This window comes from Eurytemora carolleeae, unplaced genomic scaffold, assembly GCF_000591075.1.
Source record: "Eurytemora carolleeae unplaced genomic scaffold, Eaff_2.0 scaffold895, whole genome shotgun sequence".
Taxonomy (NCBI): Eukaryota; Metazoa; Arthropoda; class Copepoda; order Calanoida; family Temoridae; genus Eurytemora; species Eurytemora carolleeae.
This window is the reverse complement of record NW_019396841.1, coordinates 1-17,165: the sequence shown is the minus strand read 5'-3', so window position 1 is coordinate 17,165 and position 17,165 is coordinate 1. Positions and strand designations below refer to the sequence as shown.

Here is a 17,165-nt window from a genome sequence, read left to right as displayed (position 1 = left end):
ATATTCTATGTTCACCCTTGTTTCTCTACTTTTTCTCCTTGTTTCTCTACTTTTTTTCGTAAAATTCTGTTTTCATGCTCTGTTCTCTTCACTTCTTGTTAGAAAATATAAATTTGTTTTTTCTATTTGTTAATTTTTTCAATAAATAAAAATTGGAGTTTTATTAAGACAAAAATACTGACCCTTTCATTTTAGGAGTTAGCAGAGAACAAAGCAACGGATCCCTCAATAAATTGATAGCTTAACAAAAGCTACAATAGTTTAACAACAAGCTACAATAGCCTAACAACAAGCTACAATAGTTTAAAAACAAGCTACAAAAGCTTAATAACAAGCTACAAAAGCTTAAGAACAAGCTACAATAGCTGAACAACAAGCTACAATAGCTTAATTTAAGCTACATAAGCTTTAATTTAAGCTCAATAGCTTAACAACAAGCTATAAAAGCTTAATAACAAGCTACAATAGCTTAACAGGCTTCAATACCTGAACAACATGATTTAATAGCATAATAACAAGTTACAATAGCTTAATAAGCTACAATAGCTTAATAAGCTACAATAGCTTAACAAGTTTCAATAGCTGAACAACATGCTTTAATAGCATAATAACAAGTTACAATAGCTCAATAAGCTACAATCGCTTAACAAGCTACAATAGCTTAACAAGCTTCAATTGCTTAACAACATGCGAAAATAGCTTAATAACAAGCTACAATAGCTTAACAAGCTACAAGAGCTTATTAACAAGCTAAAATAGCCTAAAATCAATCTCAAAATAGCTTTAATGATTGATAGCTAATGATAGCTTAAATTAAAACCTGAAGATATTTTAAACTGATCGAACAATTATGATCTTCAAATTCGACTTGAAAGTGAAAATGGGACCAGGAAAAAAGATTAAGATCTATAATTAATATTGTTTATTTAATCTTGATTGTTCCGTATTTTTTTGCTGAAAATTGTTAAATATTGAAAATCACAAAATAAATTGTCATGTCAGTTAGTTCTATATCAGTAATTCATCCTCTTTCCAAAGAGTTTAAATATGTGGAAACGTTGATATTTTTAGTTTCTTTTTATTATTTACACACAATTTATCCTAATTTTATTCACGTTCACAAACATGATATTTGCTTAAAGCTGTGCTTAATGCCATAATATTAGATTTAAGAGCTGTTCTGAAAATATTTGTTCTTATATTTTTATTCTTTTTTTCATACCAGTTCGTATGTGCAGAGTTGCAACCTGTCATACCATTTAAATTAGACTTCCCATTGTTTTCCGAATTAATTTCGAAAGCTTTTTCTTAAGCTGTTAAGTATATAAACCATTATGAATGACAGAACCTTTCTTAACAAAATCTAAGATACATCTACCTCCTAGATGATACACAGATCTTGGTGTGACACCCTGAAAAGGGTTTACTGGATGAATATTCCGGAACAATTTCAGTCCCGTAAACTTGTCATTTATTTGAAAATTAATTAAAGGGAGTGACCGGCAATGTAAGGTTTGACCTGAGAATGTAGTATGGTGGAGAAATTTTTAAAAATCATTTAAGACATATTAAACGTTTTAATTATGTCTAAAAACTGAGTTTGAACACAAAGTCGACGTTTCAAGAATTGATTTTTTTCAATTATTAAACAACGACGACAAAAAATCTTTTTAAAAATCTACAATATACTAATGGCATAAATAGAAACAGGTTGAGAAAAAAAATTTGCTCTTATCATCGAAAATAAGTATTCCTACTTAGTTATTTGTTTCTGTAATGGATTAATGTTCACAAACGTTTTTTGTTGATTTCATGTTGAGAAATATGTTCCTGAACATACCATTAGTATGCTGTAGAATTTTTTTTTACATATTTCGTCGTCGTTATTTAATAATTTAAAAATAACTGATTCTTAGAACGTAACCACCCAAATGTATGATTTTGAACGTCGACTTTGAGCTCAAGCTCAGAAAATATACATCATTAAAACATTTTATGTCTCAAATGAATCCTAAAAATTTCTCCACAATACTACATTCTTAGTAAAACTATCATACATTGCCGGTCACCCCCTTTAAGAAAAGTTTTAAAAGTTTCAGTGATATATTATTCCTATCAGCTTGTTTAAGGGTTCTAAGGTCAAATTATGAAATCAAAATAATCCGGAAAAAATGAAAACCCTCATTTAAATTAATGGGTTATAGAAAATTTGATTGTAAAGTGGGTTTGCACAGTCCTATTTATCCATGTGTTTATGTATTAATGATATACCATATCCTCGAACCGTCGTTATTAAAAGTAATATTATTCAACTATATTTGCATTCTTCTGTTAAAGTTTTTTGATTATGATTATGATTTGAGTGATAAAACTTTTTTCATGATATATTGTATCCCAAATACCGACACAAAATTGAACTCCCCCCCCCACACACACACACTTCTTACGCTGGCACTTATTCCTAATGTTAACTCATTTTGTCTTCTTCATGTTCGCATTCCTTTTTGTGATTTGAATTTTCTATGATTCCAAATATGATTTTTGTTATGTTGAAAATGTATTTTTATTTTTATTAAGATGTGTTGGTATTAAAAAATTAAAATAAAATTATTTATTCTATGATCTATTTTTTAACTTTTTAATTTAATAATCCAGAACTTTTCTGTACATTGTGCCGGAAATATTCTGTGATGTTCATTGCGCAATACATATTCTGTCTATGTGATAACAATGTACAGGATATATTCTATGTGTGGTGTACACTCTATAGATAATTATTCTGTCATTTGGCATATTCTGTTTATGCGGTGTACTTTGTACAGGATATATTCTATGTGTGGTGTACACTCTATAGAGAATTATTCTCATTGGGCATATTCTGTTTATGCGGTGTACTTTGTACAGGATATATTCTATGTGTGGTGTACACTCTATAGAGAATTATTATCATTGCGTATATTCTGTTTATGCGGTGTACTTTGTACAGGATATATTTTATGTGTGGTGTACACTCTATGAGAATTGTTCTGTCATTGGGTATATTCTGTTTATGCGGTGTACTTTGTACAGGATATAGTTAATGTGATAACAATGTCCAGGATATATTCTATGTGTGGTGTACACTCTATAGAGAATTATTCCGTCATTTGGCATATTCTGTTTATGCGGTGTACTTTGTACAGGATATATTCTATGTGTGGTGTACACTCTATAGATAATTATTCTCATTGGGCATATTCTGTTTATGCGGTGTACTTTGTACAGAATATATTCTGTTTATGCGGTGTACTTTGTACAGAATATATTCTGTTTATTTAAGGCAAATCGGTTCAGGTTTTCATGAGCTAAGATCAGATGTCCAAAAAAATTTGAAATTGAAATGGATAGTCTAGGGAACATACTGTATTAATGTACTCTACTGCATATAATTTGTGAACATTTACATGATTTTTACACTTTGAACTCCCTTTCAGGCTGAAAGGACTGAAAAAATTCATACCGAGATATTCTTTAAATTCCCCTCTAATTTATATTCTATTCTCTGTGCCTGAAATCATGAATTGTGTTTTTTTCTACCACATTTTCACAGTTTGGTGGGAGGAAAGACTTCAATAAAATGAGTCCTTGAAAATATATATTTAATATTTATAATATTTACAAATAACTATTTGAGAGAGAGAACAAAATTAATTAAAGTGCAGACTGAAAACGTAATTTATTGTCATATATGTACATAGCTCGTGTTTTTTTAAGTTAGTTGGTTTTTTTCTAGAGAAGATAATTTGTGTCTTCATACTATTTTAAAACTAAAAACTTTTGAGTTTAATTTTTCAAGACGCTTTTTGATATTTATCAATATTCAAAGCATGGATAAATCTTTATTCTGAAATAGTGATTTGAAATAACAATCGAAACAAATAATAACAATGTTGGTCTGAAGTCAATCATTCGTCATCTCCAGGCATAAGAGTCCAGAACGGCCAGTAGAATACGTTGAATACAAAGAATAGAAGTGGAAACAGATACAGGAATATGGAGTCAATGGCGGCCATCTTGAAAATTAGCAATTTTGTAAAAATGTTAAAATCTTTTATGAAACTATATATTCTGCAATCTGCACTTCATAATTTCTGTTTAGTTTAAGCTGAACTTCAATATAGCAGTGATGCTGTAAAGTAATCATCGTAATATGATGCTACCAAGGAATTGAGTTTTTGACACAAACTCTGATTTTCTAATTCCAATATCTTCACAACCCAATATTAATATTTCAAACTTTGAATTATGTTAGATCAAATAATCTAAGTTTGAAATATCAAAGGTTTTAACCATCAGGTTGTACAGATCCAGAAAGTTAACAATTTGAGTTTGTTGCAAAAACTCAGTTCCTTAGCTGTACGTATACATTCCTATTCTTTTGCATGCCATTTCCAAAAGGGTCTGCCATTATTACAAAACTATATTTAATACCGCAAACTAATTCTATGAAAAAAGTTTAGTCATCAATCAATTAAAATTATTAGGGTATATTTAGAATAGGACTATAGTGCATTAATAAGTGTACCGTCCGTACATCCATATTATTTATAGACAATGGAATTGAGTTTTTGCCACAAACTCAGATTTTCAAAATCCTGTAACTTAGCAACCCGTTTTCAAACTTTTAATCCTGTTAGATCAAATAGTCTAAGCTTCAAATATCAAAGGTTTACACCATCAGAAACTCAATTCCTTTTTTATCTTTTAATTTAAATACAGAAAACTAATGTTTATAATTTTGTTTATTTTTTAATCAAAAATTTGTTTTTAGGAAGAGATATATTTTTAGGAAAAAAATCCTTTAAAATTGCAAATTTTCCTTTCTCCAGCCCTCTATTTCTTCTAGCTCTTCTAGTCTCTAAACAAATCAAATCTTAAAGTTGAGCGTACATTGTGAACATTGCGTAAAATTTTGAATGAAAACATTTATTTTCTGCGACTAGTACATGTAAATATTATTATTTCTTAAATATATCTTGTAAAAGAATTATAAGAATTTCTGTGGAATAAGTCCGCCATCTTTAACCTCTACCAGTCAAAAGTGTACTTTTGTAAATTGTGTAGACTCTACACATGGAGGGTTAATTAAAACTAAACTTGCATTTCCTTCAAGTCCAAGAAACAAGGAGGGGAGGAATATATGCAAAATCCTTTACGGTGAAAATGACATGAAACTTATGTATTTAATCAACACTTTGGTATTCTATCGGAACTTTTCGTTTGAAACAATTTTAGAAAACAAATATATGGACGTCGTAATACCTGATTAACTTTTTTATTTGTTACATCACGTTTTGTTTAATTAAAAATCGAAAATTATTATAGAAAAAAGAATAAGTGAGTAATGGGGTAAAAATAAAAAAGAATTTAAAGATAAAAGCAATAACCTTATAAATGGTTATATTTTAGTATTGTGTATTAATCCAAGAAAATGATTTAGAAATTTGTTTGTCATATTTTCAAATCATATGATTTAGAGTTGGGTTTGAACACTTCTTGAAATAAAATATTATTTTAGAAAACGAAATTATGAAATTAAAAGTGCGGATGGTGTCTGTATCGAAATAGTTTTATCTCTTATTCAAAATCTGTCTAAAATAGAGTAAAAGATATTTTACGCTTAAATATTTAAAATACATAGTCTAAAAATAAATTTAACCTGGACCTCTAGTTTACCGTGGTATTTAACCTGGACCTCTAGTTTACCGTGGTATTAAACTAGGACCTCTAGTTTACCGTGGTATTTAACCTGGACCTCTAGTTTACCATGGTATTTAACCTGGACCTCTAGTTTACCGTGGTATTTAACCTGAACCTCTAGTTTACCGTGGTATTAAACCAGGACCTCTAGTTTACCGTGGTAAAAATGTTTTTGACAATGATTGTACATCACAAACCAATTTATTGTTCGGAATGAATATATACAAAACAACAAAAAAAGAAAAAGACTCGTTTTAATATTTAAGATTCAAATATATTTTTTAATTTACCTTAAATTAGATTAATTTACCTTTTTAACATCTGGTGGATGATGTATTCTACAGTTTTTATTGTAAATTATATTCAAACCCTCCCTACGCAAAAATAGATTTTTGATTATTTACAAATTTTCCTATTTTATTTTCATCATTTTAAAATTGTCTAATTTTTAAAATAAATTTCTTAATATTTTAGAACATGATTTTGCAGACCCTTTATATTTCAAATTATAAATTTTGCTAGATTAAAAAGTCATATACTGTAAAGTTTTGCACCATCAGGTTGCAAAGAGAAAGAAAGGAATTGAGTCTTTGCTACAAACTCTGACTTTTTAATCCCTATATCTTTGTAGCACAATGTTGTAGACCTTAGATTTTTGAAGCTATGAATTATGTTAGATCAAATAATAAAAGTTGAAATATCTAAAATTTACGACATTTGGTTCTAAAGATATAGGGATTATAAAATGAAGCTATGAATTATGTTAGAACAAATAATCTAAGTATGAAATATCAAGGGTTCAAATCAGCAGATTGTAAAGATATGGGTAGTAAAATCTGAGTTTGTGGCAAAGGCTCAGCTTGAAAAAAAAAAAATTTGCCAATTCAGGAAAGCACTACAAACGGGTATTAAGGTCATATTCAATTTGATATTTTAATCCAATAACGCCATTATTTTAAGGACTTCTTTAAAAGTGTTTCTTAATTTAATATTTACAAGAAGTTTCTTGCCTCTCCATTCTTATAATTGCTGTTTATAAGATAAATTTTATGATCTGGATTTCGCAGACAATTAGGATCAAAACTAGGGTTTCCAGCGAAAAAGAAAAATCGTTTCGCGAAAATTTCGCTTTAATCTGTTTCGCGAAAAAATTATACGAATATTTCGCGATATAAATAATGCGAACATTTCGCGAAAAAATAATGCGAAAATTTCGTGTACGGACAGACAGAAACTTAAAAAGATAGCTTGTGGAATCAAATTCTCTTCATCAAACATTTAATAAAGTGATGGAAGAGAAATTATTTTTATGACATGATAAAACTTTAAATATTGAGCTATCAGAGCAGAGAATTCCACAAGTTCTTCTTAGCAGATAATTGTTGCAGCTATAAAACAAATTTTTACAAAATTTTCACATTTCGTGAAATTTTTTTTCCCATTTTCGCGAAATTTTCGCATTTCTCAGAAATATTTTCACTAAATTTTTGCTTTTTCGCGAAAATTCGCTTCATGTATTTTCGCGAAATTTTTCTTCATGTATTTTCGCGAAAAAATGCGAAATACGACCAAAAATTTTCGCATTTACTCGCGAAACGTTTCGTTTGCTACAAACTCTAGTCAAAACTAAATATTCAAAAATGCTTAAGTGAAAAATGTGTGACAGGTTTTCCGTCTTATAAAAACGAAAAGAAATGTTATATGCCATCATGGTAATGTTTTTTTTTATTAAAACTAATATAAAAATTTCTAAAATGTGTGAAACTTTTTACGTTTCATTAAAACAATTTTTTATGTTTTTGGTAATGTTTTTTATCAAAACTGAATAAATAATGTTTTATATTTAAATTATTATGTTTTTTGTAAAAACTATATTAATGTTTTGGTTAAAATTGAACTGTAGGTGTTTTTTTTTGTAGGAACCAAGAAACACTGGAATTTTTTCTGTTTTTATTTTTTTTTACGGATGAAAATGTGTTAAATGATGTGCCCTGGGAATGGAAATGGACGTATTTATTTTTTTTCATTTCGTTCGTTCCTCGTTCGAGAACAACCCTTTTCGTTCATTTTTTTAAAATCATTCAAAAATATTGATTTCGTTCGTTCTCTAAATTTTCGTTCATTTTCCATTCATTTTTGTCAAATCTTGCAGAAATTCGTTCGTTCAGTCAAAAAACGATAGTTTTTAAAAGTTTGTTTAAACAACCGGTTTAGAAATCGTACATGAAAGATCAAGAACGAAAGAATCGTTCGTTTTTTCGTTCATTTAAAAAAATGTAATTATTTTTATTTCTTTAAACGATCCAAGTTATCCATCGTTTATTTTTTTAATCGATGCCCCCATCTCTTCCTGGAACCAAATTAAATGAAAAGCAAGAGGAAGTTGAACTACGTAGTTTAAGTTCTTCTTCTCTTACGCACTGGTTCAAGCTCAAGGGCAATGGTTCAGCTAAGTCAACGTGGTTCAACTACTTCTCTCTATTCATTAAATTTATTCCCAACGCATTTTTTTATTCAGAATTAGTTCCAACAATAAGAAATCCCCAAAACAATGTTTCCATGGTTCTCACCACTTACTAATGCTAAATTGATAATGTTTTTACCATTTCATCTTCATTTTGCCTGCCTTCTGTCTGAGTAAGAGATATAGAATGAATGCGTACGACATTAATGCTCCAAATACAAAGAAAATGCAGGCTAAAATAAACAGGTATTATTATTAGCAATGAGCTGAAAACTTTAGAATTGGATACCCTTAATCCCGATCACTTAATCTGTGAAAACTTTTAATTTTCTTTTTAATCCGTTCTTGTTGGATATCATGCATTTCACTGCATGTAATAAAGATACGTTTGATTACAAATACAGATACGATGCTATATTGAGAGAAGTAATATACGATTGAACAAAAAGTATGCTGTTAAGCCGACTTTTAGATCATTTAAAAAATTCAAATTTCATCATGTTGATATGAACTTAATAAAAACATATGTTATCACATTTGAGAACTAAAGTCCTTTTGAGCGTTAGTCTTAATAAACATTCATCTAAAACTTACGTGTTCAAACAGTCATTAATTAGTTCAATTGATATGACACCACAAATGCGGGAAAATTAAATACAGGTTTTCAAAAGTTAAAGAGCGCATCTCTTATCTCTAGAAATAAATCTAGAGACTAAATTAGTCATGAGATTAGCAAAAAGATAGGATTATGCATTGATCTCGATATCCACCATTCTAAAGTTTTCAGCTCTAATATCATTTCCAATAATGTTTATTCATTATTCATTCTTTTTACAAAATGATACAAAATCATAATAATATTAATTAGGCTTTTATATAGACTGGTTGCCCCCTTTTAGCTAGACAAAAATAGCTTTAATTGAAATTATTTAAAGGCTTAATATTAAGAAATTCTCATCTTTAAAAATTATATGTTTTTCTTTGTATTTCATTTTTAAACTAATTATCATCGTTTCTGTATTTTCATGTTTGTTTTAACTTTTCTTCTCTGGAAATATCATTGTTTAGTTATTTTTATCCTGAAGTTGTAAAGAAGCAAAACTTTTATTATTATTATTATTTCTATCCTAATAGATGATTACTACTTTGTCTGACCTTTCCTGCTTTAAAAGGGACAGAGGGGAGGGAGAGCCCAGGGATATGGGGGTTACTTGTTCAAAATCTATACAACGCTATAAAAAAGTCAAATATTTTCATACGTAAATAATCAAAAATTATTAAAATGAGAATACTCTAATTCAGCCCTGGTTGCCCTAGGGAATTTTAAGAAAGAAGCTTTCAAATAATCGGAAACTTGGTAATCATGCAAATTATATTATTATGAAATTACCCAGCATCCAGGAGGAGATGGCGGTCATCCCCTCGGTGTTGGGGGAGACGTTGGTGGTGTTGTTGAATATGTTGATGAGGACAAGGAACAAGGTGACCAGCAGGGCCATGCGCCCAGGTACAACCTAATAAAAAAATAACGGGATGATTGCTTTCTTTTCTGAAACAGAGTCATCTAGCGGCCAGACAAAGAAGTTTTAATGATAAGGTCATGTTCTTTTGAAGTCACTGCAGGCTACTTAAACAAAATAAAGGATGTTGCAGGAAAATTCGTTAGATCCTTACCAGGGAGAACCAGGAAAACTAAATGTTTCTTTTTATTTAGATAAATATCAATAATGTTAATGTTTTAAAAAAAGCGATAAAGAAAAATATCGTGTTTTGGCCTAATTTTTTATTTTTATATTTTAATTTATATATACAAACATGTGATTATACAGGGAGAGTAAAAAAGTGTGATTTCCAATGTTTAAGACAAAATTCGCGAAACCAGAATTTTTAAAAAAAAATTTTCCAAAATTTCATCAAAAATTTAATAAGAAAATATAAAAATTCTACTAAAAAAGTACAATTCAAAATTGGATTTTTGAGAAACTGCTCACACTTAGCTGAGAGGCCATGTCAACAATCTGTCAGAAAGACGTAATTCTTGCATTTGTCCATTAAATTTTTTCCAAAAAAATTGGTTACGCGGAGTTTTTTTCAATGTTCCAAAAATATTTTTTTACCCTGTATATAAGTGAATGCATAAATAGAAGAGTTGTTAAAAGTAAATAGTAAATGATCATATGAAAATTAATAATATTTAATGATTGATTGATTATTTGATTATAAAATTATACCTCTGGAGGGATGAGAAAGCTAACCCACGAGACAACAACGAATAGTCCAGAGGGTAGATAATATATATATCTATGTATAAATTTATATATAGATATTAGGGTTGGACGATTTACCTACTTTTCACTAGCGACCTAGAGGGGCAGCTTTCGCAAAAAATTAGATAAAAAAGTCATCAGTATGACCGAAAAAAAAATATAATAATAAGGGTATCAAAAGATCCATCTTGAAAAACTAAATTGAGACAAGTTGATTTCAAATGGATTTGAAAATTACTAAACCAAATAAAGACAAAAAACTAGTTTTTGTATTGAAAATTTGGCCATATCAAGAAACCAAAATGTGGACTGTATTTATTCAGCGGATTAAGACGCATCTTTTGAAACCCATCTTTTTTAGTCTTACAAGTGACTTTTTTATCTTTTTTTTTGCAAAAATGGCCATTTAAAAAATTTTTTGATTCATTTTATTTTTGCTAAGTTTTTAGAATATTTAGGCGCATGTATATCACTAGGCCCTCAAGCGTGGTTCAAAAATCGATCAACCATAGTATATATATAATATATAATTTTCGTTCAATTCTCGCTCGATAAAAATCGAAATCTTTCCATTTCGCATCAAGAATATTGTATTTTTGAAAAAAAACGGAAAAAATACTTTTAAAATGTTTATTTTTCATGTAGAGATAGATGTTTTTTTAGCTCAATTCGCACTCACCAAGATAAAAATGCTTTTTATATATTAGAAGATTATTAGAAGTTTTTAATTGTTTAATTTTTCATCATAAATACATAAACAGAAGTTTTCTCATTTACATACTTACAGATATTTCGTGTAATGTCGGTTCAATCTCAGTTGAAATCCTGAAATTTAAAAAAATCAATTTCTTTTTTGGATCAATATTTGAATAAAGGTCACTATACAACTACCTGTAATTGAATAAAGGTCACTATACAACTACCTATATTTGAATAAAGGTATACAACTACCTATATTTGAATAAAGGTATACAACTACCTGTAATTGAATAATTCCCCTCCTGATAACCGAAAGTTCTTTCACTGAATATTTTAATAATTAATTAACAAGAAATAAATCAGAATAAATTAGAATAAAAATACCACATGGAACTGTCTAAATAGTTTTAAAAAGTTAAAATGTTTGATAATAAATGATCTTTGTATCTTATCTAAAAAATCTTTGGAGCTAACGATAAAATTCACTTTGTTTGAATTTGACAAAAATCTGAAATAGATTGCAACAACTGTATATTATGGTTTATGATCACAAAACATTGTTTATTAAAATTCAATAAATTAAATGGAAAACTAAACTGATTTTTGCAAATTTTATAATTTACATTTGTAAGAATTATGATACACTTAAAGGGACTGTAAGCGTAATTTCAAGTGACCCTCCATGCAAAGATGTAAATGGCCGATTTACAACGGTACCCTTAAAACTCTGTGTGGTCAAATATGAATTATTTATAATTTTGAAAACTAATTCATTTTAATTGTGTATTATCTACAAAAGTGACTAGCGCATTTCTACTACAGCATTACATATGGAAATTATCAGAATAAAACATTTTTAAACCTATAAAATGAAAATTTTTAAATCTTCTGAAATCTGAAATTGCCATCTTTGCAAGGAGGGTCAGGCTTTAAAGGGTCAAGCTTTTAAGGGTTACGCTTACAGACCCTATAAGAAAAAAACTTTTCCACAGAGAGAAAAAAAATTAAAATAAATAAATTAAAATTCTTTTCAAAACACTTTTCAAAATACTTTTCACAATACTTTTCAAAATACTTTTCACAATACTTTTCAAAATTCTTTTCAAAATACTTTTCGGGGACAATTAAGAACAATTGAAAAAGTAAATGAATACGACAATCTTTTCACTGTTTAATAGTTGTCACTGCATTAAGATTATTTCTGTTTCACCTGTCTGGTAGTTTGTTTATTTCTATTGTATAATCCAAAACTGGACTTTGATTATTCCTATCCTCCTGTTAGAACTGGTTACATTAACGACCAGCCGTTGACTTGAGAAACTGAGTTCTTGCAACAAACTCTGATTTTTTAATGTCAATTTTTTCAAGCCGTTCGATTCGAGAACGGTTAGTAAAAACCATTATTTTTTTCAGGTAGGCATACGTTCGTTTCGTTATTGGTATTTTCCGCAATTAAAAAAATAACGTTCGTTAACAATCTCAATATCATTAACGGCGTTAACAGCAGATATTTTAGAAATCGTTAATGGTGCCAGCCGTTAACGATAATTTCATTTTAAAATAGATTGACAAAATTTGAAGACATATAAAAACAAGAAGATGCATAAAATTCTATACTTCAACAAATAAGCGAGGTAAAAGAACAGTAGACGACGTTTAAACACATTAAATAAAAATATAAATTTTATTTTTCACAAATTTCATGCAATTTTAAGCCGAAAAAGAACGAAAGTCGCCGATATTTTAAAACACATCCGTTTCGTTTTTCTAAACCGTTGATTTTTTTCTCAAGAACAGCTATTTCCGTTGACGATTTAAAATTAACGGGTTTTTGCTGTTTGTTAACGGACTCTTGCCCAGCTCTGATATCGACCACTACCACTCAATCCTTTGAAATTTAAAACTTTGATTTCTGTTATCAAAGGTTGCAAATGCATCAGGTTACAAATACAAAGTATATGGATTAAATTTGAGTTTCTGACAAGAATCCAGTTCCTTTAAACTTTTACAATGATTTTTTTATAAAATAAACTTTTAAGATATCATGATAGTAAATAGATAACCCATAATATTTTATTTTTCGATATCTAAGCTTTATGCTCAGAATTAAAAAAAAAAAACTTTTAAAAAGTATTTCTAAATATATTTTTGTTAATGTAGCTTTTCCTTGTTGTACACCAGACGACTGAAAATAATTATAATTAAAGATATTTGTATGCTCAGAGCTGAAATAATGATCTTTTTTTAATAACAAATATGGCTAAAAATAGTAAAACTACAAATTTTTCTTTAAAGGTACTGTGACATATTTTTCAATTGACACTGCAATTACATGTCTGGAGTGGGATGTCAGAGTCACAGCAGTATTCTTTAAACCTTTATCTGAGGAACAATTTGTCTGAAAACTTCCTGGATTGTTTTTGCAACGTAAATCCGCAGGTTTATTATAGAGTAAGCACAATTTAAACTAATCAGTTTTCAACTAAAATAAAGGTACTTTCCCAAAGGCATTTTCCCAAGGGCGACTTTCCAAGTGACAATTTCCCAAGTGGCAACTTCCCAAATGTTCAATTTCCCAAGCGGCAACTTTCCAAAGGTAGGTTAGGCCTTTTGAGGCGCCGCAGGCTGCAATTGGGCCGAGCGTTGCGGCTAGGATTGGCAAGGGGGCCTAGCGCTGCGGCTAGAACATGCTAGGGGGCCAAGCGCTGCGACTAGACAGACTTGGGAAGTTGCCGCTTGGGAAATTGGACATTTGGGAAGTTTCTACTTGGAAACTACCCTTGGGAAGTTGTCGCTTGGGAAAACGTCTTTGGGATAGTACTTATAACATCAAAATAAAAGAATACATGACATATTTGAGGATTACTTAAAAAAAGTTCCTAGAGTCCCTGCAAACATTTTTTGTTTTATTAATAATCACCTGTCCAGAGGGAATTTATTGAACCTCATGGGGCACATGATGGTAACATGAGCTAGCTGGTTGTAGAATAGTTCCTTTCCTTCCACTATCCATAGACCAGCTAATCTCTATATATATATATAATACAGCTGGTTAGAAAACTGAGATTGCACTGTGATTGTAAGTGTACTGTTGTGAATCTGATATGCTACGCTATAAATGAATGGTCCCTGTCCGATGGATAGTTTCGTGCTAAAAGTTGTATAGAAGTGTATTCCNAACCAAGTGTAAGGGCTATTACTTTTGTCTGTTTCTAATGTAAACAATGTCATTTCTTTGTTTATTACCATGGCATCATAATGTTCCGTAAGAAAAAACTGTTGATCTAAATTATACGTGGTTTTGACAACATATAGATAAGTAAAAGAAACAATACCTTTCTATTCTTTGCCTTCATGTCAGGTTAATTTAACTCTTATATCCTGTTCCCTTAAGCTTGTCAAAAGTATCATAATTTCTATTTATTTATTTCTTGTTTTATGACAAATAACATCTTATATATTGATTAATTGTGCAATAAAACTAATTAACAACTGTTTCTTTCAACAATAGTTAATATTAACATCCTTATTATTATGTGTTACATATTATATATAAATATTATATTTATATAATCAATGGAGAAATAGCTAGAATCTGTTTTTTATGATGCGTATCATTGATGTTTAAATGGGTCATAAAGAGGTTGTCATTTAAGTATTTCCAACGGCCTCAAGATACACTTTTACATTACTGGTATGACTTTGTGACCTGGTAGCTCCTTTAATTTTGATTTTATGCATTAGTATCAAGTATGACGGAAATAAATTTACCCAAGACCGAATTTTAAGAATTTGAGCCGCAGCTTAAATTTAAGCCGCGGCTCAAATATGGTTGGTTCCACTTAAAATTGTTTGACGAAAGTTTCACCCCACCCTAGACCCTTATTGACAATTTTATTCAGAATTTAAGCAAAGCTCATTCCAAGAATTCCAAGATATAAAAAAATGTGTTTGTTTTCATCCCACTGAGAAATTGCAGTACATTGTTTTGAAAAAAATTGTTCTTCTTGAAATTTATACCTGTAAATAAAAACGTGCGGAACCCAGGTTTCTTTGATAAAGTTAATATCTAAGGGAAGCCAACTTGCTGGAGTGTTTCTATTCTAAAAAATAATAAGCTCAGAGCTGAAATAATGATCTTTTTTTAATAATTTCAAGATTAATTTAATCTTAAGTTTAAATCCAGAAAAGTGTATAAAAATAAACTAAAAGAGTGGCGTATATGCAGAATCCTAAACAGCCAATCAAAAGCCGGAAAATTATATTTTTCCCCCGCCATTTAATGAGAGAATTCTCATTGGTCGGAATCTGTTAGGATTATACATAAAGCAAGAATAAAGCGATAAAAAGGAAAGTGAAAGTGTCGACATTTGATATTAAGACTAAGCAACCGGGATTAAAGTTATCCAATTTTAAAGTCCCCAGCTTTGAACTGTTTGATTGAACTCATTCTCTCTACCCCCGCCCCCTGGGAAGATTAATTCCAGCCTTTTCTTTATCCTCTAATTGGTCAACGTTCAAGATTTGAAGGTTTATTTTGATATTTTCAAAGTTAGTTAAACTCCAAGATTTAAAATTTTTAATCAATGTTAGAGGGTGGTTGCTTTATACCTTGACCTTGACCTTGACCTTACGCATGACATTGACTTTAAACTTGACCTCGACATTGACCTTGAAATTGACCTTGACCTTGACCGTGCCATTGAACATGGCATTCACCTTCAACTTGACCTTGACCTTGACCTTGAAATTGACTTAGACCTTGACCTTGACCTTGACCTTGACCTTGACAACTTTGACCTTCACCGTGACCTTAAACTTAACCTTGACCTTGAACTTGACCTTGACTTACATCTACATTGAGTCTGTTTTCTATCCAACGCATTCCAAAGTACATATTTAGAGAAATTGAGAATTTCTTATCATCAACCTAAAAAGATATCTTTCTGCTATTTTATTCAATCAAGGACTGATTCGTTTGAGTTGATCTGTGATCTTTTCATCTGTGATCCTTTCAATGAATTTCTAATTTAAAAACCGGTCAAAAATTCTTAAAATTAAGTTTTATAAAATTAAATTTGATAATAAGCTTAGTAATTTACTTCAAACTTTGTTTCTGAAGGTAATAACTTATTTGATTTATTGGCCTAATCAAAACTTGATATTTCCTGACTTTTAGCAAGCTTTTATTTACCTTCAGAGTTCAACAAATTTTGCACAAACTGATGGGAGTGAGAATAGAGGAGGGGAGAAGGAAGAGGGGGTTGGTTGGGAGGGGGACGGGGAGAAGAAAGAGGGGGTTTGGATGGGAGGAGGGGAGAAGGAAGAGGGGGTTGGATGGGAGGAGGGGAGAAGGCGCCCCTGATTGTTACTATATAAAGTATTTGTACATTTAACCATATTAATGAAAGATCACTTTAAAATACGCCATAAGCCCCTGTGATGAGTATCATGTGAGCCTTGTCGAAATAAAAACTAAAACCTTTTCACTTTTCTTAACCTCTTGATAAAATATTGGTTAAAACTTAAATTTTCAAATTTAACTAAGTTTCCAAAATAAAATGAAAAAAAAGAATAAAATGTCTATATTTTTGTCACTTACTTTTAAACAGTCCAATGGATTGAAGGATACCAATCTAAAAATAAATTAAAAATTTTACGTTTTTTAAATTATGTTAAATTTTCCTCTTATGAAAGATATATTTTAGAGATCCGTTGAACCCAAAATATTTGGATGCTCAGAAACGAACCTCAACGCGATGCCAATCGTTAATCATAAATAAACACAAAAAGGTTTTCAGTAAAAATTATTCTTATGGTACTAAATGTAAACTAAAAATGTATTCATCATTGCCCATACCCTTTTTTTTCTATTAAAAAAACATATAATTTTAATGACATTGACTATTACTTTAGAATTTAAATCATTTAGAATATGTTGACTTAAAATCTGATATATCTGAAGTATCTGCACATTTAAATTATTTTCGTGCATG

General features: G+C 29.8%; 1 protein-coding gene and 1 long non-coding RNA gene across 2 annotated transcripts; both read right to left on the bottom strand.

The window, feature by feature from the left end:
* Nucleotides 1–3,760: 3,760 nt before the first annotated feature.
* On the bottom strand, nucleotides 3,761–13,352 carry LOC111709281 (acetylcholine-gated chloride channel subunit acc-2). The gene is made up of 10 exons (XM_023482903.1): nucleotides 13,336–13,352; nucleotides 12,380–12,444; nucleotides 11,450–11,493; nucleotides 11,256–11,295; nucleotides 10,435–10,504; nucleotides 9,594–9,717; nucleotides 8,343–8,436; nucleotides 6,050–6,113; nucleotides 4,859–4,897; nucleotides 3,761–4,052 (listed from the first exon to the last, which is right to left on the bottom strand). Exons 6-10 carry the CDS (start codon nucleotides 9,700–9,702, stop codon nucleotides 3,945–3,947), a joined length of 414 nt encoding a protein of 137 aa, XP_023338671.1. The 5' UTR covers nucleotides 9,703–9,717; nucleotides 10,435–10,504; nucleotides 11,256–11,295; nucleotides 11,450–11,493; nucleotides 12,380–12,444; nucleotides 13,336–13,352; the 3' UTR covers nucleotides 3,761–3,944.
* Nucleotides 13,353–13,418: 66 nt separating this feature from the next.
* LOC111709280 (uncharacterized) lies at nucleotides 13,419–16,816 on the bottom strand. Its single transcript, XR_002766824.1, has 3 exons — nucleotides 16,772–16,816; nucleotides 14,090–14,196; nucleotides 13,419–13,429 (listed from the first exon to the last, which is right to left on the bottom strand). It is a non-coding gene; the product is annotated as an uncharacterized LOC111709280 (long non-coding RNA).
* Between the last annotated feature and the right edge of the window lie 349 nt (nucleotides 16,817–17,165).

Coding starts and splice junctions, on each gene's coding strand:
- LOC111709281 (XM_023482903.1), bottom strand. CDS start 9,702: ATGGCCCTGCTGGTCACCTTGTTCCTTGTCCTCATCAACATATTCAAC. Junction 4,898..6,049: donor ATCCACCAGATGTTAAAAAG/GTAAATTAATCT, acceptor TGATTTGTTTAG/AGACTAGAAGAGCTAGAAGA. Junction 4,053..4,858: donor AAATAGAGGGCTGGAGAAAG/GAAAATTTGCAA, acceptor CTAATTTTCAAG/ATGGCCGCCATTGACTCCAT.